General features: G+C 42.2%; 1 protein-coding gene across 11 annotated transcripts in view; it reads right to left on the reverse strand.

The window, feature by feature from the left end:
• Positions 1 to 471: 471 nt before the first annotated feature.
• Positions 472 to 26,587, reverse strand: part of WNK1 (WNK lysine deficient protein kinase 1) — a 106,629-nt gene continuing 80,513 nt past the window's right edge. For 6 of the 11 annotated variants that reach the window (XM_061364041.1, XM_061364033.1, XM_061364040.1 and 3 more), the window contains 15 exons: positions 26,313 to 26,486; positions 25,501 to 25,552; positions 25,199 to 25,339; positions 23,442 to 24,868; positions 20,641 to 20,724; positions 16,360 to 16,446; positions 15,616 to 15,685; positions 14,230 to 14,303; positions 13,027 to 13,685; positions 11,855 to 12,057; positions 10,671 to 10,865; positions 9,325 to 9,417; positions 6,918 to 6,959; positions 3,596 to 3,783; positions 472 to 3,298 (listed from right to left, as the gene is read on the reverse strand). In XM_061364041.1, coding sequence (XP_061220025.1) covers positions 2,984 to 3,298; positions 3,596 to 3,783; positions 6,918 to 6,959; positions 9,325 to 9,417; positions 10,671 to 10,865; positions 11,855 to 12,057; positions 13,027 to 13,685; positions 14,230 to 14,303; positions 15,616 to 15,685; positions 16,360 to 16,446; positions 20,641 to 20,724; positions 23,442 to 24,868; positions 25,199 to 25,339; positions 25,501 to 25,552; positions 26,313 to 26,486 — 3,804 coding nt within the window. In that variant the 3' untranslated portion in view covers positions 472 to 2,983. The remainder of the gene's footprint in view (positions 3,299 to 3,595; positions 3,784 to 6,917; positions 6,960 to 9,324; positions 9,418 to 10,670; positions 10,866 to 11,854; positions 12,058 to 13,026; positions 13,686 to 14,229; positions 14,304 to 15,615; positions 15,686 to 16,359; positions 16,447 to 20,640; positions 20,725 to 23,441; positions 24,869 to 25,198; positions 25,340 to 25,500; positions 25,553 to 26,312; positions 26,487 to 26,587) is intronic. The other 5 variants (XM_061364034.1, XM_061364038.1, XM_061364037.1 and 2 more) reach the window with 5 other exon arrangements.

Raw genomic sequence — 26,587 nt, forward strand, 5'->3', positions numbered from 1 at the left:
CCTCCCATCCAGAAGATCCATTCTATGAATTATTCTTTACCACCCCCTACTTCAGAGTAGTTTATAAAAAGGGCAAAAGCTCGCTGCTGATCACCGCTTTTGAGAAGCAAAGGGTCTCATTAAAACAGGTTTTTTGTACTTCCTTCCCTGTGACGAGCTGATTAAATTGGGTCACAATTACCAGGAAGAGGGTGGAGAGGTTGGGACCTGCTGTTCAACAAGGAAACCCACAGCTCAACCAGAGCAGGTCTGGTTTATTCGAATGCCTCCATCCCATACTCTAACACAGGTACGGAGTGGCAGCCACTACACAAAGCACAGCGGTCCGAGAAGAGCAGTGCCGGGGTTGAGTGCAAGCCACACAACTCACCACGGCCAGGGGAGCCCAAAGGTTCACTTCGGTTTATTTGTTTTTTATTTTGATTTTTTTTTTTACAGTGTACATTGTTAAATAACGTAAAGAAAACGCCCGTAATTCAGAAACAGATTTTATGTGGAAAAAGATACTCAAAGTGTAATATTAAACAAAATAATTTAACAGTTCAGTAGCATTAGTTTATTCCTCTAGACTTCAGTTATTCATCCACAGGAGGGGAGGGGAGGGGAGGGGAGGGGCAATCAATGGTAAATAAAACCAGTTCTTGCATAACATTAAGTGAAAAAACGACCTCAAACTTAGTAGATCAAAATTAAATAACCCCATGCTGCACATCCAGCCAGTCGGTTCCCCTGGCATGAACATTCCCCTTGTTTCATCCCTGCCTCAGGTCCGCCACTGCTCCCGTTCAGAGCTCGCCTCACCCCTCACACCGAGTGCCTTCAGGAGACCCCTCTGCATCCACCCTGGGACTCCTGCTTTCTGCCTCTTCCCCACGTGCCCTCCTCAAGCCTCCTCTCTCCTGTAGCTCTACTCTGCGCTTCAGTTACAAAGAGCAACCCCCTGGGCCTAAGGAGCTGGAGCTCACCCCGCTTGCTTTCACCCCCAGCCTGTACCCAGCCCCATTGCCAAACCTGCTGTAAAACAAGAGACAGGAAAGGAACGGAGCCCGAGCGTTTCTCTGGAAAGATGAAAGAGCAAGGACATCTGCAGACAGAAACCTCCCTATTAAGGCTCCAGGGGGGAATACCACTTCAGGAAGGAAACAAAACAGGCAAGTAACATCTCCATGGCACACCAGCTTCCAGGATACTGGTGAGCTACTCCCAAGTACCAGGAAGCAGCACCCTCATCCTTGACAGCTTTCTGCAGCACTACGGGAATACTGGCTGGTATTATTCTTACTTTGAGGAGGAAACCAGTATTTGTTTCTTTAAATACGGAAGGGAGAATGAGCACAGCAGAAGGTACAGTACAGTTCCTAAGAGGTGACAAGATAGTTACAGTCCTGGTACCAGCTTGGAATTTGGTAAGAGTGAACAGAATTGTGAATCCTCCCAGACAGACAGAGGAAACTCCTTGACGCCGGCTGTGTCACGTACATCCATTGCCGGCAATGGACGTTGCACCAGGACATTCCTGGCTTACATGGATTTTACCAAAAATTAAATAAAATTGAAAAAAAAAAAAACCAAAAAAAGAAGGAAAAAAAGAAAAACGGAAAAGAGAAGGTAAGCAAAGCAATCCCAGCAGACAGGCCCACGCCAGCGGGCAATGGCACCTCTCCCTCAAGCCACAACCTGACCAAACACCTTCACCACTTTGCCGGTGGAGTCTAACTGCATCTTCAGTTGGGCCTCTCCCAAAGACACACGTTCTCCCCATCCTCTGTCCATTTCCGATCCAGACCTCCTGCCTCCGCAGCCAATACTGGTGAGTCCTGTCTTAGCTTCACCTGCACCCTTCTGTCCCCCACCACACCAGCCACCTCAGACCTGAGGACAAGCTTCCCCAACGTATGGAACACTGTTCCAGCCCGCAGCCTCCATGACTTCCCCCTCCAAACACCTACTCTAAACAGTAACGGTATCACTAAAGAAGCTCTTAGGTACAAATGGTCCGTCCTTCTCTGAGCCTGCCCTGGTCCGCCTGGGGGTCTGCTGGGAAGATGACGCTAACTGCAGAAGCAATAGAAGTCCAAGGCACTAAAATATCCAGCAAGCATACTGGGAGAACAGACAAGTATTCAAGTACATTAATTTATACAATTTTACATTCACATTTATTTATCTAATACAATGAAAATACAAAGGAAAAAGTTAAAGTGTCTCCAATAAGTATAAGGATATAGCTAGCTTTTTTTTCCCATTTTTTTAACGTTTTTAACCCTCTATATTCCACTCATTTTTAAACTACTGTTGTCCAACAACATTTATATATCACAGTGTTTCCACATCAAAACTGATGGTAAGTACATGTCCGCAGGGAACTTTAAAAAATTCTTTTAAACAATTTAAATTGCTCTAATGCTGCAGTCAAAGCTGTTAATATCTTACTTAAAGCAGTAATGACCTATAAAGCACGGGCTGCACTGCAAGTCCATTCGTGTGCCCCACCATTTCAGAGCCAGATACGATTGACTGGGGAGAGGGAGAGGGAGAGGGAGAGGAGGGGGATTTGGACAACTTTTCTCCTGGTCTTGGTTCTTCAGGGGGAGATGAGAAGCGTGCTAAAGCCTCATGCTAGGATTCAGCTCTCCCACCTCGACAAGTGTGGATTCGGCCTCAAACTAGAGAAAAACTATACAGCAAGACTGCATGAGCTGACCCCGTGACTTTTCTTCACAACTCTTGATCCCAACAAGAGCAGAACCCTTCGGTCAAAAGCACTGCCCCATCATGAGGATGCTGATCATCCTCCTCCCCCTTCAAGGTGTGTGGGGAAACTCCCTTTACAGAGAGTTGACAGCAATGGTTGGAAAAGAGAAATTCATTCCCAGTCTGGCAAGCTACCAGTTCATTGCAGCACTAGGAGTTGAATACAGGGCCCCATCTCCCTCCCCATGTCCTGTCCCGAGGTCTAAGCCAGCAGGGTCTCCGCGCATGGCTAAGTGGTCCGCAGGTTGGAGCCTGGAGGGTTGCTGATGGATTTTTGCAAGTTGCTGATGTTGAAGCTCTGCAGAGACGTGGCACCAACAGGCTGGAACTGGCCGAGCGGGGGCTGTGATGGACCACTCGTCGCGCTCCACGGAGCGGCAAAAGATGCTGCTGGGTAACCGTACTGCTGCGGAGGGCACATCGCCTTTGTGAAGGGACCTAAAGAGGTAGCTGATGCTGCAGAGATGGGTGTAGCACCCAGGGAAGATGTCATAGAGATACAGAGCTGACCTGGTGCTGAGAATTTTCTTGCCATTCCAGGGCCCTGGAAAAACACCCAACCCCCAAGAAAAGTTACACACCTGTGCTTAAAAACCACAGGTTTTCCCCTTGCTCCAAAAGCCATTCCCAAGAGATGTTGAAGAGAACGTGCTGTGGCTCTCCTCTTTGGTTATCCCCTTCCCTCCCACAGCAGGTGATACAATCTAGCACATACATCAGAGACAGAGCTGACAGCTTTCTAGAACAGCCGTCCAAGCTCCATGGCAACCCGTGTTTAACACCCCAATGAGACAGCACTGACACAGTTCCTTACCCTAAACATTCACGGATTACGCCTTACCTCATAGTTGCTATGCCCTTTGCCAACTTTCTTGCCAGAGAGGTTCATGGCATCTCGGGCCCAGTTATCTACCAACTTGTGCAGGTCGTCTGTGAAAGTCCCTTTCCGGCTTGAGGCAATAGCAGTAGGCTGAGGCTGAGGCGCTTGGCTGTTCACCGTAGCCCCGACTGTATTAGTGCTGCTGGTCCCTACAAGTACAGAAAACAGGGAATCAAAACTTAGGTTAAAGCTCATCTTTCTCTAAGTAAATGTAATAATTGTGGTAATGGCACATCAATAGAGAGCCAGTTAAAATGCCATGCAGGTTAATTCTAAGTTTCAATCCCAGGACACACTGAAGTGGGAACTACAAGGACTCCTATACGCATTTTCCCAGATTAAGAGTATTCCATAGGTAAGTTTACTTCTCAAGACGTGCTGCAAGTAGTCATCTTAAAAGGGGAATGGTAGCAGCCTACAGGCCTTTGTAGAGGAAAAAAGAGATTAGATTTCATCACTGAATGACAGTAGAGCCACATCATTCTCTCATCCTGCACCTCTTAATTAGCAGCAACCACTTCTGGCATGGGTCAATTCCACCTTGGAGGCCAATGCCGGATGCTGAATAAGGAGCAGTACAATCAGCATCATCAGCTGCTCTGTAGCAAATTATCTCCACTTTGTAAAATGAACACAAAAATTCACCCAGATTACGTAAAAAAGCCACAGTAAAAAACAGCAACTGTTGTTTCCAATAGCTGCCATACTTATGTTCTTGAGGATAACCAGATGGGACTGCCTTCATCCACCAAAGAGCCAGGATCAGCAGGGGAAGTCTGCACTGCATTAAATTTTGTCTTTTGCCTCTGAAAGCATTTTTTTGCAATTATGTTCAGATTTCCTATGTCAGAAGAGCAAGCGTTCCGGATGCAAACAACTAATAGAACTGAAAGAAGGCAGAAATGAGAGTAGTTCCTCAGACATGTTTTGACAAGTTTTTCTGTTTGCTGGGTTGATTCTAAGAACACTCAAAAAAAACCCTTCACAAATACCAGCTTTCAGTTCTGCTACAAAGCTTACTGAACATTACCCTGTAGGAAAAATAAAGCCTAGCACCTTTGTTTTGGATAGCCTCACTATCCTCCTCCCACTTACAAACAGGCTACTGCACTTGAATTCAGGGTTTTTAACAGCACACTTCATAACAGCAATCAAAGAAATTGTGTGCTATCGAGCTCCCCAGCAGCATGGCAAAGTATCCTCATGTTCAGATGTGGGAGCGATGGTTAACCACTAAGGCAGACTTTTTCTGAAGGACATGATAAAGGCAGAATGTGGATTTCTCAAATCCGTTTTGTACAAAATCAAACGACATCATCAGTACCTGGCACAGCAGTGCTGAACCCAGCACTCCTTGAAGCAGAGCATCCTCACCTACTTGGTTCTCAAAGTTCCTCAAATGTTTCTGCCTGCTCACTCTACAGACTGTAACTGGGAAATCCAAGGAAACCTGAGCTTATGGCAGACATCTCTGAAGAAAAACAATTAAAAGTGGAGCAGCAAATACGGCAGCAGTGAAAATTATATCTCTATTTCAAAGGCTAAATGGCAGTCGCTGTCTCTTGCCTGACTGCTACTTCACTTTCCCTGGCTATCAGCCACATTCCTTGCAACCACTGTATCAAAGAACGAACTGGCTCCAAACCCCTGCAGGAATGTTTCATATTGAGGAGTGAATTAGGAAGGTGACATACTTACTATGCAGGACAAATAAGCAAAGTGTTACTGCCTCTAGTAGTGCTGAGGAGGGAAGGATATGTAACCCTCTCACCAGTTCCAGCTCAGGTCTGGAAATGGTTCCCGGTCTGGGTGCCCACAGGAGGGGCAGCAGTTGTTACAGGCAGGCAAATGCATGCAACAGTACACACAAAACGGAAAGAAAAGAAAAAGGTTCCCTAACCAGGGTGTGCAGCTGCAGCACAGATGAAGAGTAACAGGAACACATGGTAAGGTAGCAAAGGAAATCTACAGTGAAATAACAAGAACCTTTAGCATGTATCATGTAGAAAGGGTTCAGAATACCATTACTTAATAAGAGCAACGATATGAAAGATGAAATTAAAGACAAATGAGGCAAAAGCAATGAAGGGGTAGTCAGGGGAAGTTGCCAAAACCAGTAACAATCACATTCCACTGTGAGGGCTCATGCAGGGATTGACACACTTGCTCCCATCCTCTTCACGATGGCCAGTATCTGCTTTTGGTATTTCACATTTCCACTTCAATCAATCAGCACACTGGTTCCTGGGCCTATGCTGCAGAGCTTCCTTAGGCCACAGAAGGGAGAGAATTAATCGAGGTATACACCACAGTGCATTCAGCTGAAGATATGAAAGATAATTTAGGAAAGTTTAAGTGGCTTTGGTTCAAGGTGGGAAAGGTGGGGGGTTGCAAGAGCTTTGTCTCCAAAAGCCATTTTGTTAGGGAGCTCTGATCTCAGGTCACTGACAGACCAGCCTACACCATTACAGGTGAGCTATACAGTCACTAAAGCTCCCACGTAATGTCAACTTAAAAAATGACTTCTCGGGAATTTCACATTTTAGCTCTGATGTACTCACTGCTGAAGAAACTGCCATCCGGAAGAGTCTGATAAGGAAGTGCTTCAACTTGTAGCATTCAATGGAAACAACCCCTCACATTCCTGCTCGGTCACAGCAGCCGTCCCCAGTTCTGCTCTAACATGAAGGATCTGAAGTGAAACAGGCCTGCCTCTCTCTCTCTCCAGCTTGCTACCATTAATGCCTTCATTCTGCCCTTTTGTATTTACCCCATGTAAACCAGCAGCCAAAAAGACACCTTTATAACAATCTTGAGTGACGTGAGCATACACAGGCTTTTCCTACCATCTCTTACTTTGGGAGACGCACTGGAGATCTCTGATGGCTTACTCTTACTCTTAAAATGTTGAAGAGGTATCTGCAATTGGATCCACCACTGAGGTGGCAAACCCCATCAGATCTGCAAACAAACCAGCTGCTCAGAGGTACAACCTTAGCACATTACAGTGAGCAACTGCCCCCAGTGCTCAGTTCGCTCTCATTAAGCAATGAGCAGAGTTCCACAGTGAAGGTGAGGTTCTGCCTTGCCTCCACTTGTCTGTGAGAGTAATAGCCAGACTATTTAGCATACTGACAACAAAATACACATTATAGGGCATTAACATAGACAGACAGATGCTGTGCTGGAGACAGAGTCAGGGAGGTAAGGCTTCAGTGACCAGAAAAAGCTGATGAATAGCTTTACAATCAGGAATCGGAGATAACAGAAATAAGATAATTACTACAGAGCTGGTTGCAAGGACAGACTTTTTTCACCATCTTCCCTGAAGCACAAAGAGAGAGTAATTTGTTAAAGACAAGAGAAACAGTGAGAAATGTTTAGTATCAGGAAACAGTACAAAAAGCTTGGTGAGAAACAGAGGACACAGCACTGCAGGGCTCCTGGAGTCACTACTCAAGGACATTCCTGAAGGAGGAAAACCCCAAGACTGGTCAGTTTAATCAGTTGTGCTTTCAGAAAGAGGCTCAGCCTCTTACATTTATTCTTCCCAAACTATAATGAAGAATGTCAGTAGACGTTACTGTCACAAATGGCTGTTATCCCAAAAGGAAAAGCAACTACATCTTCCATGTTTGTCAGGATGTACAAAGCATTTTACAACTGTCAAAGTCTGACCAGTTTACAGCATGAGAAAGATTTATTTGAAAGGTCAAGTGCTTCTAGTTTGCCACCTTATGTTCTCAGATCTGTGGAACGGTCCAGGCACTCCCTGCCAAGCAGTACCACTCTGTTTCTCCAGCTGCACAGTTAAAAGCATCAATTACTGCACTGTTTCCTCAACACTGCTCATTTTAACCCAGCATCTCCTCCAGTTGCCACTCTCCACAACAGCCTGCAATAGCATTTCAAGGACAAGACTCCAGGAAGCAAGCAACCTGCAGTAAGCTGAGTGACAGCCAAGCTGCGCCATGCCAAGCATTACCTGCTTTTACAGGACAGCTACAACACACTTCTCGAAAGGAATCCATTTCCCTTAGCACCAGTCCCACAAGCAAGAGATACACATGCCAAAGTGCTCTTACAGCCAGATGATGGTTGATTTGCAGCAAGCCAAGGCCTTATAAGTAAATGATACTCATATATTCAGTTCACTGTCAATTTTAGAAACAGAATGGCTGCTCTTTATATTCCCTACACGAAAAAAGAGCAGGCCACACTTAAGATGATTTTTTTAAGTTAGCTTTGGTAAGAATTTAACTTCTTCCAAGAAAGGAGCCATAAAACTTCAGATTGTACAATCTGAGATTGTACATACAATCTGAGATTGTAGATGTCAGTGCACACCTGCACATTAATACACCCAGCATCTCAATTTGAGAAATTAAGTACTAATAGTACTTATATCCTCAAATCCAATAAAGTGGGATAGAGGTATCATTGCAAAACTGAACAGCCAGGAAAAAATCCTGCTCCCTCTGCCTGGGTCCCTTTCTCAGAGGATGGAGCTGGTTGCATTGCAGCTGTCTCTGCAGAAGGCCAGGCCCAGTTCCTGCACGCGACACTAGTTCAGCTGTGCTACTGCTGACTGTAGCCAGACAGATGCTACAGATGCACGGTACTGTCATCCAGTGCAGCGACTGGAGCTCTTTTTACAGCACTTAAAGCTTTTTCATATTGAGTCATTCCAGAGGGTGGGAAATAAATGAACAATATTTAAAGGGTCCAGCCTGCAGAAGCAGCATGGAAGGTGTTGCAGCACTGCCAGTAAAAAGCACCACATCAGCAGCCTCAGCTCAAGCGCATCATTACTTCAATCACATCAGAAGTTTGAGGCTCTCTTGTAAGTCTGGCCTAATGGAACTACAAATGAAATGATTTTGAGAAGAGCTGCAAGGTAACTTTTGAGGGTTAACAGGATGTCTGAAGATGTCTGTTTGCCCACTTTTTTGTTGAACACTTAGTGTATCTCCAATTTACAGTGAAAGCTTCTAAACCTAAGCCCATTAGTAGGTAAGGATCTTTTGAGTTTGCCTGAAAATATTCTCTAAGTATTTTTAAAAACCCTCAACACTTTAGTCTTTAGCAATCCACCTGCTAATGAACATAAGAAGTCAGTGTTATCTGCCTACAGGTGGCATCAATGCTCTACAATGTAATCAGTACTACTGCTGAGCACATACATGAATTTGCACCACAAGCATGCTGCTGGAGGAAGTCAACATATTATATTCCCCCACTAGTTACAGCAGTGTCCAACTAAGGAATAATTTGGAAAACAAATCTTCCTCACTGTTCCACGAGAAAGACCACCTCACCTTCCAAGTCTCATGTCAGCTAACATGCTAAAGCATAACTCCTAAGGCAAGCCAAAAGAAATGCTTGCTCAGATACAATTTGCTAACTCTCCCCAGCTTCTGTCACCTCACTTAACTGTCCTGAAAGTTTCCACCAAATGGAAATGAGTACTTGTTATTATGTATTTAACACCAGAGAATACCTAACAGGAGAACCCAAACTTCTAAAGGTGTGTGAAGAGCAGCTCAGCTGAGCCATGGGATGGGAGGGAATAAACACGAGGTGGGAGATTAGAATGGGCTGCATGAAATAGATCCAAGCAGCAGGAAAAAACCAACCAAACAAGAAGACCAAACAAAAACAGACAAGGAAGGAGTAAAGGTGTTACACACAAAGAGCCAAGCAGGGCGTACTCAGAAATCGGGTCCTCCTGCCACCAGGCTTGAACGTCACTCTCTCAGATGCACAGTTAAACTTCGCACAGCCTGTGAGAAAACAAGAACAGGAAGAACAGAGAAAGGAGAGGAGAAGAGACAGAACACCACTACAAGATGTTAGCAACTTGAGGTTGAAAGGGTGAAATGCATTAACATGACACAGAAGAATAAGCCTCAAATTGGGGGACCAAAGAGTATGTAGACGATACACAGAGTGAAGAGACTCCCTCTAATACCTCCAGACCTGAGGCCAAGTCTGCTGTGTTACTCTCTGGGACATAACCCAACAATAAGGTCGCAGTCTATAGGAAAGCCAAATCCTGGCAAACGTATCCAATCCTAAAGCAGTACTGCACAGCTAGATACAAGGAGATGATTCATGTAGCTCTGAAATACTTGAAAGAGTTCATTAAAAAAACACCTCTACAGAAAATTCTTCCAAAAAGTCTGTTTCCATTTCCTGTCTGTACTTCTCCAGTTTCAGTAAAAACACATTAGAACTGATATATTCAGGCAGCCTGGGGCAAAGCTGTTCAAAGTGCTCAAGAAGGCAAAAAAAACCCACCTCTGGAACAGCTAAGTTCAGAGAAGCAAAGGAATCAAGCTGTCATTCCCTTAATGACTGGCAAACAAAAAAGCTCTCCCTAACAAATCAGAGCTGTGTCTGAGAAATTATTTGATAATATAACAAGCAATCCATGAGTAAATTGAGTAAATTAACAACCTATTACTCCTACCATTCCACCCTCCTACACTAACTCTTCCTTCCAGGGTAACTGTTCAACCCATGAGCCTTTTTACCATTTGTTGTTAAAAATTCACTGACAGAAGCAGCCAAAGCAGTTTGGAAGTCTAAAAGGGCTCTGAATGTTAAGAAAATTCCTACCACTTCTATTATCTGTAAACATCAAAGATGCTCTGCCCCTTCTTGGTCTCACTTCACACTTCTAATCCCCCATTACTGTCTGTCTCCTCATCCTTTCGGCCAATACCTTTCCCCCAGGTCAGCAGAACACTGCTCGCCACCACAACACTGCACTCTTTTGCATTCTCCTTACTGTTTTCATTACAGCAGACAAGGCCATGCACTATGTATTCATAACAACCTCACACTTCACCTACATGTGCAGATAGAAACCTGGTTGCAAAAAACCCCACTCTTATCAGCCTCCACACATAGGTTAGAGGTTATCAATCTAATTTTCCTGATGTATTAAGAAAATCAAGTGTCATCAAGTTGGTCATTTGTTCACCAGTAACAAAGGTGCAAGACTCAACAGTAATTCCATTTAAAGTCTTACCTTGGCCTGGTGCCGAAAGGCTTGGTACCGAAAGGGCACCATCACTGGTAAAGGCAGAGTAGAGATTTTCACTAGAAGGTGAAGGTTTGAGGGGCTGTAACAAATGGTTCTGCCCAGTCTCCGGCACACTACCAGGAGGATGAAGAGTCTGCTGGGGGGGCAAGACTGATGGTGCACTTTGAGCTGACAGATTGCCTAGAAGGAGGAAGGCAAAAAGTCATTCAACGTTTCAGTTTCCCCCCATCATTTCCAAAGCTTCTATTGTTGTTCCCCAGGGACAGGAGTAAAAACAGAGGAAAGCCTGACTGGAACATTTACTAATGGGATAAAAAAAAAAGGTTATCACCGTTTGGTGAAGCATGACAATCCAGGCAAGAAATGGGTAGGCAGGGGGAGGGAACTGCTCCAGTCTCTGGGAAAGCATTAAGACTAGAAAAATTCTTATTTGTTAAGTTTTAAGGCAACTCTGTGTTAGCTCACTGTCACATGCTCACACACAGCTCCCATACCATCTAACAAAACCAAAGTGAGCAGCCAGGCAGGCTGGATACAGAAACTGCATGATGTGGAATTACCAAAGTGAATGTGCAAAAAGCAGCAACAAATACTCTTAGTCACAGTACTGGCCCTCCAACATTGTTTACTCGATGCTGCAGAATTCGACAGACATCTACAATGACCCAGCAAGCATCTGACACCCAAATAATTCAAACAGAAACAACTATTTCTGAGTTCTGTTTATTATAAAAAAGGGTTTTAGTAAGAGAGGAAGCCTTGACAACTGAAACTGCTTCTCGACTTGTAAGTACAAAGAATTGTAACTCAATTAAATAAAGAAGATCTCTACTTTAACATCCATCAGTTGTGGCTAAGTTTCTGAAGTGTAAGGCCACAGAAACACTGTGCTTAAGTGCTACTAAGGTAGTGGAAATCACCAATCAAATCACAACTTTAAACTGCTCCTACAGAACAGCATCTTTCAGCAGATTACAAAAGTCACAAGCAAGACTGTCAAATAGCAAAAGCAATTCCAAAAATGACCTAGTAATCCAGGTGGCAGAGGAACTGGGTCACACCCCATCCTCCCCCAAAACCAGACAAGACAGAGTCACAGATACAGATCTAGGAATGAAAGATGGTACCTTGCCTGTCTTACCCACTCAAAAACTTGAAGTAAGTCTCACCTGATAGCTGAGGACTCTTATTTCCCTGTGAGCTGCTACGACTGGACTTGCTGCCTTTCCCTTTAGTAGGTCTTCTTCTCCTTCCTGAAAGTGGTGCAGCTGGGGGAATAATTACTGCAGGTGGGGCCTTTCCCAATTTCATGTACAGTGACTCAATCTCCTGCTTCTGGCGACTCTGCAGCTCCTGGATTTCTTTAAGGTGCCTAACAAGTTAAAAAGAGTACGACTTACCCAAAAGTCTATGTATATACATGCATGCATGCAATCCTTTCCCTCCAGTCAATCTTGACCAGCTTCTTTGGTCAAACTCTCATTTAAGGATAGAGGAAATACATCTTTACCACTAATAACCACTGAACGTACATGGTGGGACACTTGCCATTTTCTGCTGTGCTCTAACCCTGGCTAGAATTCCAGCACGAAGTTCCCAATGTTGCAACCATAGAACCAGGATAAATGGAAGTACAAAAAAACCCCATACACCTACACTGCAGAAGATCAAATAATTTGGCCCTTAGATGCTACAGGAATAGCTAGATCACTCATTTTCTGAGACATACGGCCTTGGAGACATCTACAATTGTATTTGCCTTAAGGGTTTTTTTCAGAGCAGTTGCATACACAAGGTTTAAAATCACCAGCTGCGCTAAAAAAAAGTTTGACTTTCAGTATAAATACATTAGCAGGTCACATTGCTCAACTTCCAGGTTTTTTTTCCAAGCCAACAAGGATCCTTCAGGAAAAGGAGAATGACTGGAAATGCCAGAAATGCATACCAGAAATACAGAGAGTTGCGTGTTATTTTCAAATGAGACACACACTATTCACCACTAACTACTAAACTTCAGATGTATGGAAGCTTTGCATATCACTGCACTCTTATCCACAGTGCAGCAATCAATCTAAACACATACAATAAGGTCACAGGTTAAAAAACGAAGCACAGCAAACACACATTTACCTTTTTTGTGATAATTGTGTACTACTACTTTCCTACTGAAAAAAAAATCTTACTTCCCACCAACACTGACAATGGGTCCTGACACTTATCAAAGGTTGAGTCTTTTAAAGTTTACTTTTGTTCTTTGTGAAAAGTAGAATACAGATGAAATTCACATTAATCCTGCTACATATATTTCAGACATGACCACACAAGCAAAAAAAAGCCTTACTTCTCCCGTAACCGACGGAGTTCCAACTTCAAGTCTTCATCTTCAATATCTGACTCATTGTCACTGCTCATGTAGGAAGAGTTGAATGAGTTGCTAAGGCTCTGAACAGGGAGGCTGATCTTCGACCCCAGGGGCTGGAGGGAGTCTGGGCTCCCCGAGCCATCATCCAAATCCTTAGCCATCCCGCTTAAGAAGGCAGCCTCTGGTTCAGAGGACGGACCATTCATGTGTGGGGACTGCCTCGAGTCCAACTCTGTTTTCGGAGCTGCAGCTGAAGAAGCAACTTGTTCCAATCCCACAGAGAGAGGAAGAGTCACTGGCTCTTTCTCTGCACAGCTGACCTCATCCTGCGTCTTTGACACTGAAAAGCGCCCAACTTGATCCGTTGTTGTCGTTACCTGAAAGCGCCCGACCTTAGTAGGCTGACCAACATCTACTGGTAATTGCAGGACAGGAACTGTCTGAGGAATGCTATCTACCACATCCAAGGAAGAATCAACAACAGCCTCGCTTTTCCGACTGCCAGCCTGTTTTACCAGTGTACTCTCTGGGCTACTGCCAGAAAGAGATGAAGAATCAGCAGAGGTTGTTTCAAATGGCACTGGCTTAGTTTCAGGTTTTTCACCCTCTTTTAGCACATCATCCAATGCCACAGACACCTAGAATAGAAATACAATCATACAGACTTTCTTAGTTCTTCCTTAACACAATGCTTTTGTTTAGCTTAATAGTAGATGCATCTGAGAGGGAAAAATTACTCATTTCCTTGGTATTCCACAAAGCAAGCTACTGCTTCCCTCCAGGTAAAACAGTGCCACACAAAATAGTACTTCTAAGCAAACTGGAGGATTAATTCCGAGAAACACAGAAGATTGAGAGGGGACTCCCTTCAAAAACAGGACATTCTACAGTGAACACATCAGCACTGTTAGCCCAAAAGCAGCTAGCATTAAGACCAAGGCCAACAGTTACACAGCTAAAGCCTGACATGGTAAAATGCTGTATTCACAATGCTAGACCTACATGATGGAGTGCAATCTCTGCCCTGAATGAAAATAGCACCTGCACAAAGCACTGCATTCATAAGCTCAACACATTTTTCTTCCCACAGAAAAATCCACCAGGAAGCCCATTTTGCTGGAACTATGCAGGAACTACTCAAAGATCCTGTATCAACAACCAAATGAGTTTAACATCTCCTACCTGAAATCGTCCCATCTTAAGAACACCAGCTCCAGCTGTGGTAGCCATAGTACTGCCCTCTCCACCACATGATGCTGAAGGTAAGGAAAAGGAGAATGGGATTTTGAAGATGAGCAACCAATTATTTGAACTCCACTTGTTTCTTTTTATCTACTTCAAACTCAGCTATCGATTAACTCCTAACAGGACTTTGCATTCATGCAACCTCACCTTTTTTTAGAGCTTGCCACAGAAAATATCAAGACATGCTGTTAAAATGAAGTATTTTCCTGTCAAGATTCCCTACACAGTACACTTGCTAGAAGTACACTTAAAGATAGCAGTAAAATAAAAAGCACACACTGATTGCTAACAGGGATGTGAAAATAGCCAAAGAATAAAAAGCTTGTTTTAATTCAATACCCAGACTGACTACCTACACTTCACAAATGCCGGAGACAATTTATTAATAGGAAAGTGGCAAGTTGAGGAAATGCTATAAATCACATTTACTCAAAGCAGTCTGCCTGAAGCTTTCAGAGCTGGATTCTTAGGTATCAGCTCCTAATTTTGCTGCTGTATACACTGGCAGTGTAAGGTTACAAAGCTGAGAAAGAACATTCTATTTTAAATGAGTTCTACTGGACAGCTTGCTGTGTTAATTAAAGAAGGTTTGTTTATTTTTACTTCCTATCTAAACTTCAGCAGACAAAACCCAACTAATTTTCCACCAAATAAATGAGTTCTACAATATAGTTCACTACCAATATACCAAAATGACAATGTATTATTTTCCTGCTGCTTTTATTAGCTTTTGCAGGTTTATCATTGCACTTCAGAGGCATAATAATGTTTTCTAAATAGCTATTAAATAATTTCAGTACCAGATTAACTGTTGCTTTTTAAAAGGAAGATTTTAAAAGCTATAACTATTAGGGGAATACTGAAAGGAAAAGTTAGTAGGTTAACCTTCATTTCCCTATCTAAATGGAAAGGAAAAACTCTTCGGTTAGGAACAAATATCCTACACAGAGAACACAGCGCAATGATGCAAAATGAGAAGTCTTAATGCTGTTGCCAGGAACATTAACACAAGACAGAAAACTGTTCCTTCAAATCCTGAAGCTGTACCTTATCAGCATACTGGAGATTCTTTGCAAGACTTAATTTAGCATGTAGGACAGCTTTAAATCCTAAATGAGTTACTATAATATACATACATCATTCCGCTCTCCTGGCCTATGATGGAAAATTTCAGTCTGGCTACTAAAAACTAAAATGATCCTTAAGGAACTGCCACCACAGATTTACTAAAAAAGGCTATATACTTCCAAGTTGTTAGCCTGTTCAATTTTAGATCATATCTGCATGCTGACAAAGCATCTGAAGCAATCAAGCCTGTCTTACCATCCTTCAGAGACTGTGTTGCTGTGGACACCAGCCCAGTAACCGTTGTAGATGCTACAGATGGCACAGACTGCAGGTTTGAGGGGGAAAACAAAGTAAATTAAAAGAATCAGCAGTTTGTTTGAATGCCAACAAATGCACCATATAACATATTACATGATCTTTACTCTCACCAGAGTCAAAAGTATGACCCACAATAAGAATGCAAGAGTTTTTAACCTCCAAAACAAGCAACATTAATGAGATCCTGCTTGCTTTACAACCCCGAGGCTGACAGCAGAACATCCTCTTTTGCTTTGCAGAAGTCATACATAAGTAGCCACTTGGGGATCACAATGCCAATCACTATCTTCATTTTGTATCAAAGGCTATTATCGTTGACTTAAAATTTCAGACCCACACTTGAAACATCCCTCCCAATTTAAGGCTGACATACTGCTTTTATATTGTTCTTTCCCCTTATTCTGTAGTCACTTCCCCTTCTAGTTTGATGACATTGATGGCATCACCACAAAAGCTAGATTAAGAACTAGTACCAAAACCAGCCTCACAAAATACATAATCTATTGCCACACAGAGACTTTTTCCAGTTTTGGTTGACTCAGTCCCACCAACCGGAAGATGACTTCATTTTTATTTTTTAAAGTCTAAAGACTGGTCTAGTGATATTAAAGGCAGTGACCTAACAGCATGGTAACACGGTAGTTTTTCAAGACTACTGAACTGCCAACACTGCAAACGTACACAGGCAGGAGCAGATGTCACTGGAACGGTCTCTGGACTAAGGGTTCTTCTCAGCTTAGCATCCAGATCTTCCAGTGGCTGCTGGGACTGAGAAAGGAAAGAGTAAACTGTCCAGCACAGGAAAAACACATCACATTTGAGAAACAGCCATATTTCACACTAAAATTTAAAGCAGTCGGTACAGCTTGCATATTTCTATCATATTCCCTTTCTACGTGTTTGCATTTAGCATGTAAAGCACAGTAAGAGTGGAAGCAACTTAATCAATGTATCTGGTGAAACAGCAGAAAAGCAGCATTAACTGGAACTTCCTGAAGTTAGCACACAGCTTGCATTCTCACTCTTAAGAACTGAGCAAAGATGCTGAAAGCATCTAAGTTCTACACTTCTTGGTAACTGTATCATGGCTTATCTAAAACCTTGAAATCAGTCAAGTCAATTAGGAAATAATAATATAGAAAAACTCAAAAAGATGAAAACCTGGATAAAGCAAGACTGAGGGTAACACAAATTTAAAAGACACACCACTTAAAAGTTCCCTCAAAGAAGCTGTCTGGATGGACTGATTTGAAGAGGAAGAAGGGAGAGAGTCAGAATCTTTCTAAAGTATGCTTATTACTTAGATTTCAGCTGTGAGTTGGCATCCAAGACATTTCAAACTTGGCCAACTGAATTGGGGAGGGAAAGAGAAGATGAATCACCTAAAAATCTCTTAAATACAATAATTCTGAGTGAATCTGAACTTTCCTTATTTAGGGCCATACCCATAAGATACATATAGAAGAAGAAAGTGTTGGCAGATAGCACCAAAGTTGCAGTTCTGATCCTGCGGAGTAGGAATTTTCATCTAAACTTCAACATCATTAATCCTTCTAAATCTTTTATACTAAAAAGCTAGATCTGTTTTTAGAACTGAAGCTGAGGTCATGGCAACATACAAACATAAAAGACAAAGACACAGACCTATGTAATGCTTAGCAGATAAATGAGCTAATTAATTTCAGTCATACTTAAAATAAAAAGGACATTTCACCTGAATACTATGTGATTCTCATCACTTACTCTCACAAGATGATTTTTTCTTCAAGTAAACAAAGAGTTAAGGTATCTGAATGATCAGGAAATAAAGATATCTGTATGGAACAAAGGTACCAAAATAAAGCTTGAAAATGTATCTAAATACATTTAAGGAATAAACAGAACAGATATTTAAGAGGAACAAAATAGCCAAAACTGGTCTTGAGATGACATGTTCTCTGCCTGCAAATTAGGATTCTGGTACTCGGGAGAAGTTGTGCAAAGAGCTCCTGACAGAAGCAGTAAGGAAGGCAAGACCACCTACTTTAAGACAAGCCAGTAATTTTCCAGATAGTATTATGTGATAGCAGCGAAGGCTCAAAACAGTCAATTAGATTTGATCCAGCTGGTCTCCTCCAATTTCGTCTCACTCCTAGGCAGGCTTTAGAGTTCAAATGAGAAGTGAAATTAGGTAAACTGTCTGCAAAGGACAAGCAGCAAGGGATCTATATTTGTGCTTCTTCCATACCACAAATCCTGCCAGGAAGACCTATGACAAACAGGAAGAAGCCGCCCTTTTACAGTGGTACAGTGGGCTGAGTCACATTAAGTGGCTGCAAGTGCTTTGAGTCTGGGGGAAAATATTACTTATATACCCAGTTCCAAGCAATAACAATAAAAAGGATTATGAGTTTAGTGTGACTGATTTTAACCAGCTCCCTCCAGCTCCCTTTGCTGCCTTTGCTCATGGTAAGAGGACAGATAAGAAGTACCACCAAATTATTGTCTCTTCTTTAGCAAAACTATACTTGAGAAAGAAATGGCTAAAAGGCACAAACCAGCTTCTGCCTCCAGAGACCACTGGGGAAAAAAAAAAAAAGTGTTACTTCCTAACACTGCCATCTTACAGCTCCACGTAAGTTACTCAGCTTCTTGCTCAGTTTGGAAGCATAAGATATTAATTTCCTGATTACTCACAGGGCAGGCACATGGCCCTTATTCAGGCTGCTAGGAAGGAGCTGCATAAAACCAGGTACAGCAGCACTCCTTTCCATGACAGACTTCAAGAGCCATACCTTCACTTTCATACTTCGCTTATATAAAGAACACAAAATTCTGCCTTTTCACACTGAATAATATTTTCCAAGTAGCAGATGGGTTCTCATTGCTTGCAAAAGTTTCAAACATGCTTTAGAATTAAAAAGATGAGACAACCAAGAAGCAGTTCTAAACACAGAGGGCATGTGCAAGCACTACTTTATTAAGGTCACTGATTTGCATTTGCTCCATCAGATGAAGACCAAGAAGGTGGCAGAGCAAGAACAGACAGCAAGAGACGTCAACTAAGGCACGCTGTAACTTAGGTCAGCTATACTGTTTCCAGGCTATGCAAACTCAAACTTGAGAGATTCTTAAGATATCACAAAATAATGATATTTACTGGGAGAATTCAAGAAACTGATGAATAAAGACAGAGTTTCTACATAAAGAACACTGGAGGAAAAAAGCTGGGAAAGTTTAAAAGGGAGTATTAATGTCACAACCAACAACTACACAAAAGCAGCTAACATGCCCTGCTGTTAAACTCTACTCATGCCCTTAGATCCATGGTCCTCACGTTCGAAAGACAGAAATGGAAATACTACTCCAGCGGTATCTTTGAATATTAGTCCCCTAATAGATGTAATTCCACTTTTGCAGTTTTAGCTTTACAACATGAGCCATGATAACCCATTAACTAAAGTCACCTTAGCTGTTCTCTAACACTATTCCTTTGTATGACACTCAGCTTAAATCCTTTCAGATTGAAGTTTTCTCATGGAGCTACTGTAAATCCAAAAAAAAAACCAAACCCAAATGAACAACTTGCAAAGAACTAAAAATGACCTTGAAGTTTATTTTAAATTCCCTCCCACAGATGATACTTGAACTCAAGAGTTCCATTGCAAGAGATGAGAGGGAGAATGTTACCAGAGTGTTACAGAGAAAACTTTATCAAAGTTAGCTCAGTCTGCATTAAATAAAAAATCTTAGTGGTCAAGAAAGCAAAGAAATCAGGCTGTAGCACTAGCCTGCATTCTACAAATTTTCATACTGTAGCTGTTTGATAGGAACTACTTTTAAATTATAGTTAAGTATTCTATTATGTGAATTATTTCTTTCAAGAAAATTACTGACTGCAATTCAAGCTTTTGAATACATATTCTAAGACTAGTCACTGTGGAGGTAAGCCACAGGTGGAGGTGGTTAATACTCTAAGCAGCACATACACACAGAAAACACTAGATTTAACACAAAATCACTCTGAGCTTTAAGCAGGCACCAGATGGTACCAACTTGAATCCTATCTTCTCTACAGTTTTCAATATAAAATTGTGATAGTTCTGTGCCAAGTGTACTTCAATATAATTCTGTAGAAAGCCACCTTTGCGTTCATCCACAAACTTCTTTCAAAAGCAGCACAACTATTGCATGGCCTCACGGGTTTTGTTTGGTTATTTTGTCAGGGTTTTTTTTTCATATTGAAGTGTAATGTTCCCATATTGCAACTTGCTACACATCATTTAGAAGATCCATAAAACAGTTTTGGTTTAATACAGTTCCTTCAATTACAGTTTTTGGGGGGGGTCCCCCATTTTTAAACAGAAGTGAAGACATTGTGCTCTTGAGCTGATGACCTGTCCAATCTACGTACAAAACATCCAAGCTAGCTATTGCATACAAGGCTAGAATGTGAGTGAGGGAAAGCCACTATTACATTTCAGCTCATGTTTATGATCAGGATCTTCGAATACGTTTTGCGTATTTGAAAGCCTTATGAAATCAGTGTAGGAATAACCACAAAAATACGGAATAGGAATTTTGCATTTTCATTAACATTTCATTATAGCATACACTGCTTCCCTGAAGAGCTACTATTTTGCTACTAACCCTTTTCAAGAAGAAAACGGGTTCAAGTTTTCTGCACACACTCACCTGTTACGTTTTTAAGGAAACCCTCTGAAGTTTAGATTAACCCACAGTAAAACCCCAAGTCTGATTAACTGTTCCTGTACTTCAGACACTGGGTACAGCATCCCAAAGGGCAAGCTGCACATCCAGTGCTGAAGTGACTCCGGCTACTGCTACAGTTACACAAAGGGAGTTACTCGGTCAAAAGGAAAGAAAAACAAAGACATTAATAACATGCAATGGAGAGTTTAACTGAAACATGCTCTTTGAAAGGAAAAGAATTGAATAAAAATCTGCCAAGTTGTGTAGCACCTGAGTTAGTGAAGGTCCTGGAAAAGGTGGCAGCGGCTCACTGGATGGAGTGCCAGCCGGAAGTTCAGAACCTATTGGTAGCACCTATGGATAACGAAGAGGAAACGCGAGTCCATCAGACATGGAACAACAGAAGGATCAGATACCAAGCTACAGTCATTCATGTCATACAACAGAAGCCTCAACATTTTTTTTCTGTAGAGACTTCCTTCCTGGAGAGTTAGCATAGAGTCTGTAGGGAATTTCACAGCAAAGTTGGGGGAGTTGTTTGTTTGGTTTTGCTTTATTTTTTTAATCCGGATTATCTATGAGCAGCCACAATTTCCAGTTGAAACAAGCTGCTGTGTCAAGGAGCAAAGTATCTTGAGGACATTATTTTCAAGTCTGCAAGAAATGCTACAGTAACTATTTCAAAAACCAATTACATTTCCAAGAAGCTTCATTTAAAGGGTGCAGCGCTGCACTCGATCTCCTGGCAACAGATCTATGTTAACTGCCCATTAGCAATGGCAAGCTATGTGCTTGTGGCAAATTGCTCCAAGCAACATGACTTGAGAACAGGAACTGCCATGCCTAAGGATGTCTCAACTTGTTGAACAGCAGATTTATAGACCTCTCATACCAGTCTCTTGATCCATCATTTTTGAACCCCAAGGCTGTTGATGACCCAGAGAAGATGACTAGGCCATGCAACTGGGTTGGGGGAAGTCATCCAGGTTATATGGAAGAGGTTAGAGAGACTTGAAAGGTTAGAAGGACGCATCAAAGCCTCTCAGCCAGGTCAGACAGTACATTCCGGTTAGTTATTTCCATTGTTAGGCAAGTGGGAAATTCTAGGAATGAAGCGATCCATTACACAATTTGCAATTCTTATTCTCAGCTGTAATCCTGAGGTTTGACCATGACTTTGAAGTTTAAGAAACACATGACAGCCCTATGAAACATAGTGTTGGTCAACCGACTTCCCTAGTCAGCTGGGAACACCGAGCACTGCTGGATATGGGTAACTGGCACAAAGTCTATTCTGGTCCTCAACAAGAAGAACCAGTTCTAGCTTGCAGTTGTTTTACCACAGCTTAATTAATGGTTCAAACTGCAGTAATAAGTGCCTGGTGAAGATACACTCCGTTATTATCTCTATCCTCCCAGAAATGTTCCAGCAGGTACTACGCCAAGTTGCATTTCCTCAGCTTTTTTGTACACTAGGGGCATACACTTAGACCTTAACCTGTTCTGAGGCATGATGAATTTTTAAGCTGTGATAAGTTAATGATTTTGTTTATAAATAAGACTCAATACATACTTTAAATAAATTCATAAGACAAGTTAAAACACATTTAACTGTCTAGGTTAGCAGGTTGCCCATAAACAAAATACACAGTTTAGTGAAGTCCAGAAAACTAAAGCAATACGCTCCTTAAAGATCAAAAACAACACACGACGTGAAACTAAGATTAAGCTTTGGAAAACATCTCAAACTAACTCAGAAGTGAAAGCTTCAGAAGAGGTAGTTTTTCCACAGCTGACAATCAAAACCCACAAACATTTATTACATTTAAACCCAAGCCTTTGTAATTACAGGTTTGCAATTAGCAGGTTTCTAACTCTTCCAACTGTTCCTGAACCAATACCAGTTCTTACTATTTTCTAATCTTTCTTTTCTAATTCTCGACTTCATTTCAATATAAATGAATGTCTCTGTCTGCATTTCCTGCCCAGCTTCCTTGGCACATACTCCTGCTCCTCCATGGCAGATATTTTCAGCTTTGCTTGAATACAAAGACTAGAAGGGAAAGACTACTACTGAACAGAGATGCTAGAAGCATGAGCTCAATTTGAATGGCCTGAAACTGGTTAATAGCAAGGCCGGCTAAAGAACACCAACACAGGGTACTGGTGAGTGGGAAAGTACCTTAGAAAAATTTTAAAAAAGCAAGTATTAACGATTTTGGTTTGTTAAAACACCTGAAACTTTCTTCAACCTATTTCCATTTAACTTTGAAAAGGAAAGGACTACAAGAGTTTAGAAACTGAAATGCACTGTCTTCCAACACAGGGAGTCATGTAAGAATACAGTTTCACGTGTTGGTATGTCTGGTTTGGTTCACATGCTGATATGTCATGAAGGTAACAGCCTTTGTGACACAGCTCAAGCTGTTACTGTAAGTCATGACTATTTCTTTCATAAAAAGTGTCTGTTTGAAGAGCATGATTCAGTAAACAAACACCAATGGTGTTTTTTCCAGATATCCAGGTACCTTGTAAACTTCACAGATCTAGTATTTGGAAGGAAAAACATCCAGGCACTGCATAAGCAGTGGAAGACTTAAAAGTTTCAGCCCTGACTTCAAGAAACTGGCTAATGATAGGAAGCAAAAGCTAAGCTACCCTGACTACTCCATGAAACATACAACCCCCCTGTCTCATTCTAGCCATCATGTAAGAAATGAAAAGCTATTTAAAGCAAGACTTCTCAATTCTATTTGAAAAAAAAAACAAAACAACACAACAAACAACAAAACAAACCACAGCTGCTTCACTCTTTGTAGTGTAGGTGTAAAAAAAATTAACAGCAACACTAGAGTACTGTCTTAGAGGCACAATATAGAATTGGACTTTTTTTCCCCAATATGGACAAAATAAACCACCTCTTGGGACACAAAAACAACCAGAGCATCAGTATTATATTAAATGAAGACACCCTCTGCATGAATAAGTGTTTTGCTTTATAAAAGAGCTTCTGCTTGAGAAAGCTGTTTCCTACAATACTTGAATATTCACACAATTGTTTCATTTCTTACCGGTACCCTGCTAAGGGGGGGCTTTGAAGGAGAGGTCCCTGGTTTCACTACTGCTGTGGCAATGCTGCTTGATGCCGAAATATAGCTGACTGGGGTGATCACTTGCCCGGGAGTGGCAACTGGTGTGAGAACTGGCAAGCCAGTTGGTCCAAGAGGCAAACTGCTCGGAGGTATACAAGTGCTAATGGATGTCAAGGGTTTAGTTGGTGCGACAACAGTGGTTGGTATCCCAGGGATAACTGTAGTTTCCATTACCAATGACGTCTCCAAAGATACTGATGGATGCGCTGTTCCCACGTTACCATGTTCACTGAAGAGAGACCGTAGCTTTTCTTCCAGGGTCTTTATATCATCAATACCAGGAGCTTTAGACTGAGCATCAGCATCAGGCTCCAGACAGTGAATATGAGGCTGATTGGGTAATGGAGCTGGTTGAGGCTGGCTGTGTATCAGAGTTTGCTGTACTGCAGGCAAGTTAGTGACCGGCTGTGGTAACACACCGGGTAAGGGAACCTGGGGCAACACGGGTGTTGCACCTGGAATCTGGGGTAGGACAGGTGTTGATGTAATTCCTGATGGGACAAGTAAGGGATGTATCACTGGCTGAGCAACTGAACCACATATGCTTGTCGCTACTGAGGATGACAAAGGTGCAGAGATGGGAAGAGATAAGCCAGCTGCACTGCAGAGGTGTGGTTTATCCATAGACTGCCCACTCTCAGGTAGCGACTGTGGAGCACTTACAACTGTTGTTTCTGCCAAACTGGAGACTGAGCCACTGCTACTAAGCTGAGGAAGCTGCAAAGCCACATTCGGAGCCACAGATAGGGCAACAGATGTCTGTGGTGCTGCCACACTACTTACAATCTGAGGAGTAGACTGAGATGTCACAGCTGGTGCAACGACACCAAGACCAGTGACACCAGGAACCTGTGTAGATGGCAGTGCCACAGACGACGGCGTGCTGATACTGGGGTCAGTGTCTCCAGTTACTGGTTGCACAGGCTGGGATGTGGTAGATAAGGAGAAAGAAGCAGGGGCGCTCACACTGGAAGCGACACCAGTCGATTGCTGTCCAGATTGTGAGGCTGGAGGTGCAGAAATAGAGCTTGGCACACTTGCACTTGGTGCAACTCCAACAGCTGCGCTTTCTGAAGGCAAAGTAACAGATCCTGGAAGAGAAACACCAGTGGTGGAGGGAGCAGATACTGTAGAAGCAGCCACAGATGCAGGAGGTGCACTACTGCCTGCCCCAGTAGAAAGTGCAGGTGGAAATGGTGGTATTGACTGATTGAACACTGGAGGAGCTGTACTAGGTCCTTCTGTCATTTGACCATGCCCCATCTCAGAGAAAGCCTGCTGCAAGCTCAGGGATGATGCCGAGTGGGAGAGATTCATGCCAGGACCATGGAGTGGGGATGCAGCAACTGGAAGAACAGAAAAATATCAGTCTACCTGGAAAAGTTTAACAGTGTATTAATGTCTAATGCTAGACTTAGATCACATTTAATCAGCATAATAAAAAAAGCACTTATAATTACAGGCTTACATTAAAATAACAATCAAGATTTCACAGCATTTTTATCCCCAAGAATCCTGCATAGTATCACTCAAATTACAGTCACTTCTTGCCAGCATGGACAGTTCCTTATTTCCCCAAGTACCATAAAAAGTCTTTAGGAACAGTTTAGTTTGTTAACTTCAGCTTTGAGGAACACGTTTCAGGCATCAGGATTTTAAGAGTTTATATAACATACCCACATCCGAAGCTTCGTTTCCTCCAGGAATAGCTGATGTGAAAAAGCCTTGTTCTTTTAAACGACTCTCAGGGACAGGGCTGACAATAAACCGTCTTCCTGCAGAATGGACAACCTGGGTAAAGGAGCTAGGAGGAACCCCTAAACAGAAAGAAGTGAGATGTTTAGTGACACATGGCTGTAACTGAATACATAACCTGCAATATGGAATGTGCACTCCATCATACAAAACAAAAACTTGGCTGCACCCATCCGCTGAAACAGAAAAAGGTAACTGTTGAAAAAAATCACAAAAGACTTACCTATTCTTTGAGGCATGGAAGATGTAGGATCTGGCTGTTTGAACTCTAATTTCTGTAAAGTAAGATAAAATTTAAAGTTCTATTCTGAAACAGAAAACCCCAAGATAGTTCTTAAAATGCTAACTTATTGAAAAGTGGGTATTTAAGGTAAGCAGTACCTTGCACCCAAGCACCATTACCAAAGTAATGGCATTCTGCCCAGTTAAACATCAGCTACAGTGCTTCTCAGCTTTGTGACCATCAATATAGCAAATTGATCTAAACACATTTTTTAACAGGCAGTCCAACTGACTTCCTTAAGCGTGCCACAGATGGACGGATGTTTCAAACTAGCTCTAGATGGAAATAAGGAAGAGGACTCAGGATATATCACCCCTCTTCTTCTCAGTAACCAGTTTCAAAACGTGTGTTTCCTAGCCAAGCCACCTAACCTCTTAGTAGTTCACTGGGTAGAGAGCCCGAATTCAGGCTCTTGGTGCTTAGTAAACAGCACAGGGCTGGGGGTTTTAGTGTCCTACCTGACTATAACCTCAAATCCATGAAACCTCAGCATTTAATATTGTCCGTTTAGTGGACTATCAGGAGACTGAACAGCTTTGGATGTGTAAAGCAAGAGGTCTACATCAACTAGTTTTCTAAATTGTTAGACTCTCACTCCAACATGAAGCTTTCTCTGTTCATATTTTCATTTATTTATTAAGCTTTGATGATTCATGAAAGAAAGTCTGAGTTTCTATCTAGCTCTGCTCACGAAACCGTTAACACCCAAAATGGAAAATACAAATAGATAAGGCAGTCTGTTCTTTACGTACCTGCGACCCTGGAAAGAAGCCATCATCTTTTGTCCGCATACTCTCCAAACCCTGATCGCCTTCTGGCTCCACACTTACATCCTCACTTAGCATTTCATCTGCTTTCTCAATAATCTCTCGTACCTGTTCTACAAATGAGTCTCTCTCGGTTGCCAAAATAAACTCATTCTGCACCTGTAAAGAGAACAAAGCAACAATAATTTTCCATAAATAATTTCAAACCAATATATTTAATAACCATAATTTACTCTTTGTGTTGTTTGCCCTCCTTTCAC

The sequence above is a fragment of the Neopsephotus bourkii genome, unplaced genomic scaffold (genome assembly GCF_033783945.1).
Source record: "Neopsephotus bourkii isolate Nb327-2 ecotype Australia unplaced genomic scaffold, CSIRO-AGI_Nbou_v1 NB_1183, whole genome shotgun sequence".
In the NCBI taxonomy this organism is placed as follows: domain Eukaryota; kingdom Metazoa; phylum Chordata; class Aves; order Psittaciformes; family Psittacidae; genus Neopsephotus; species Neopsephotus bourkii.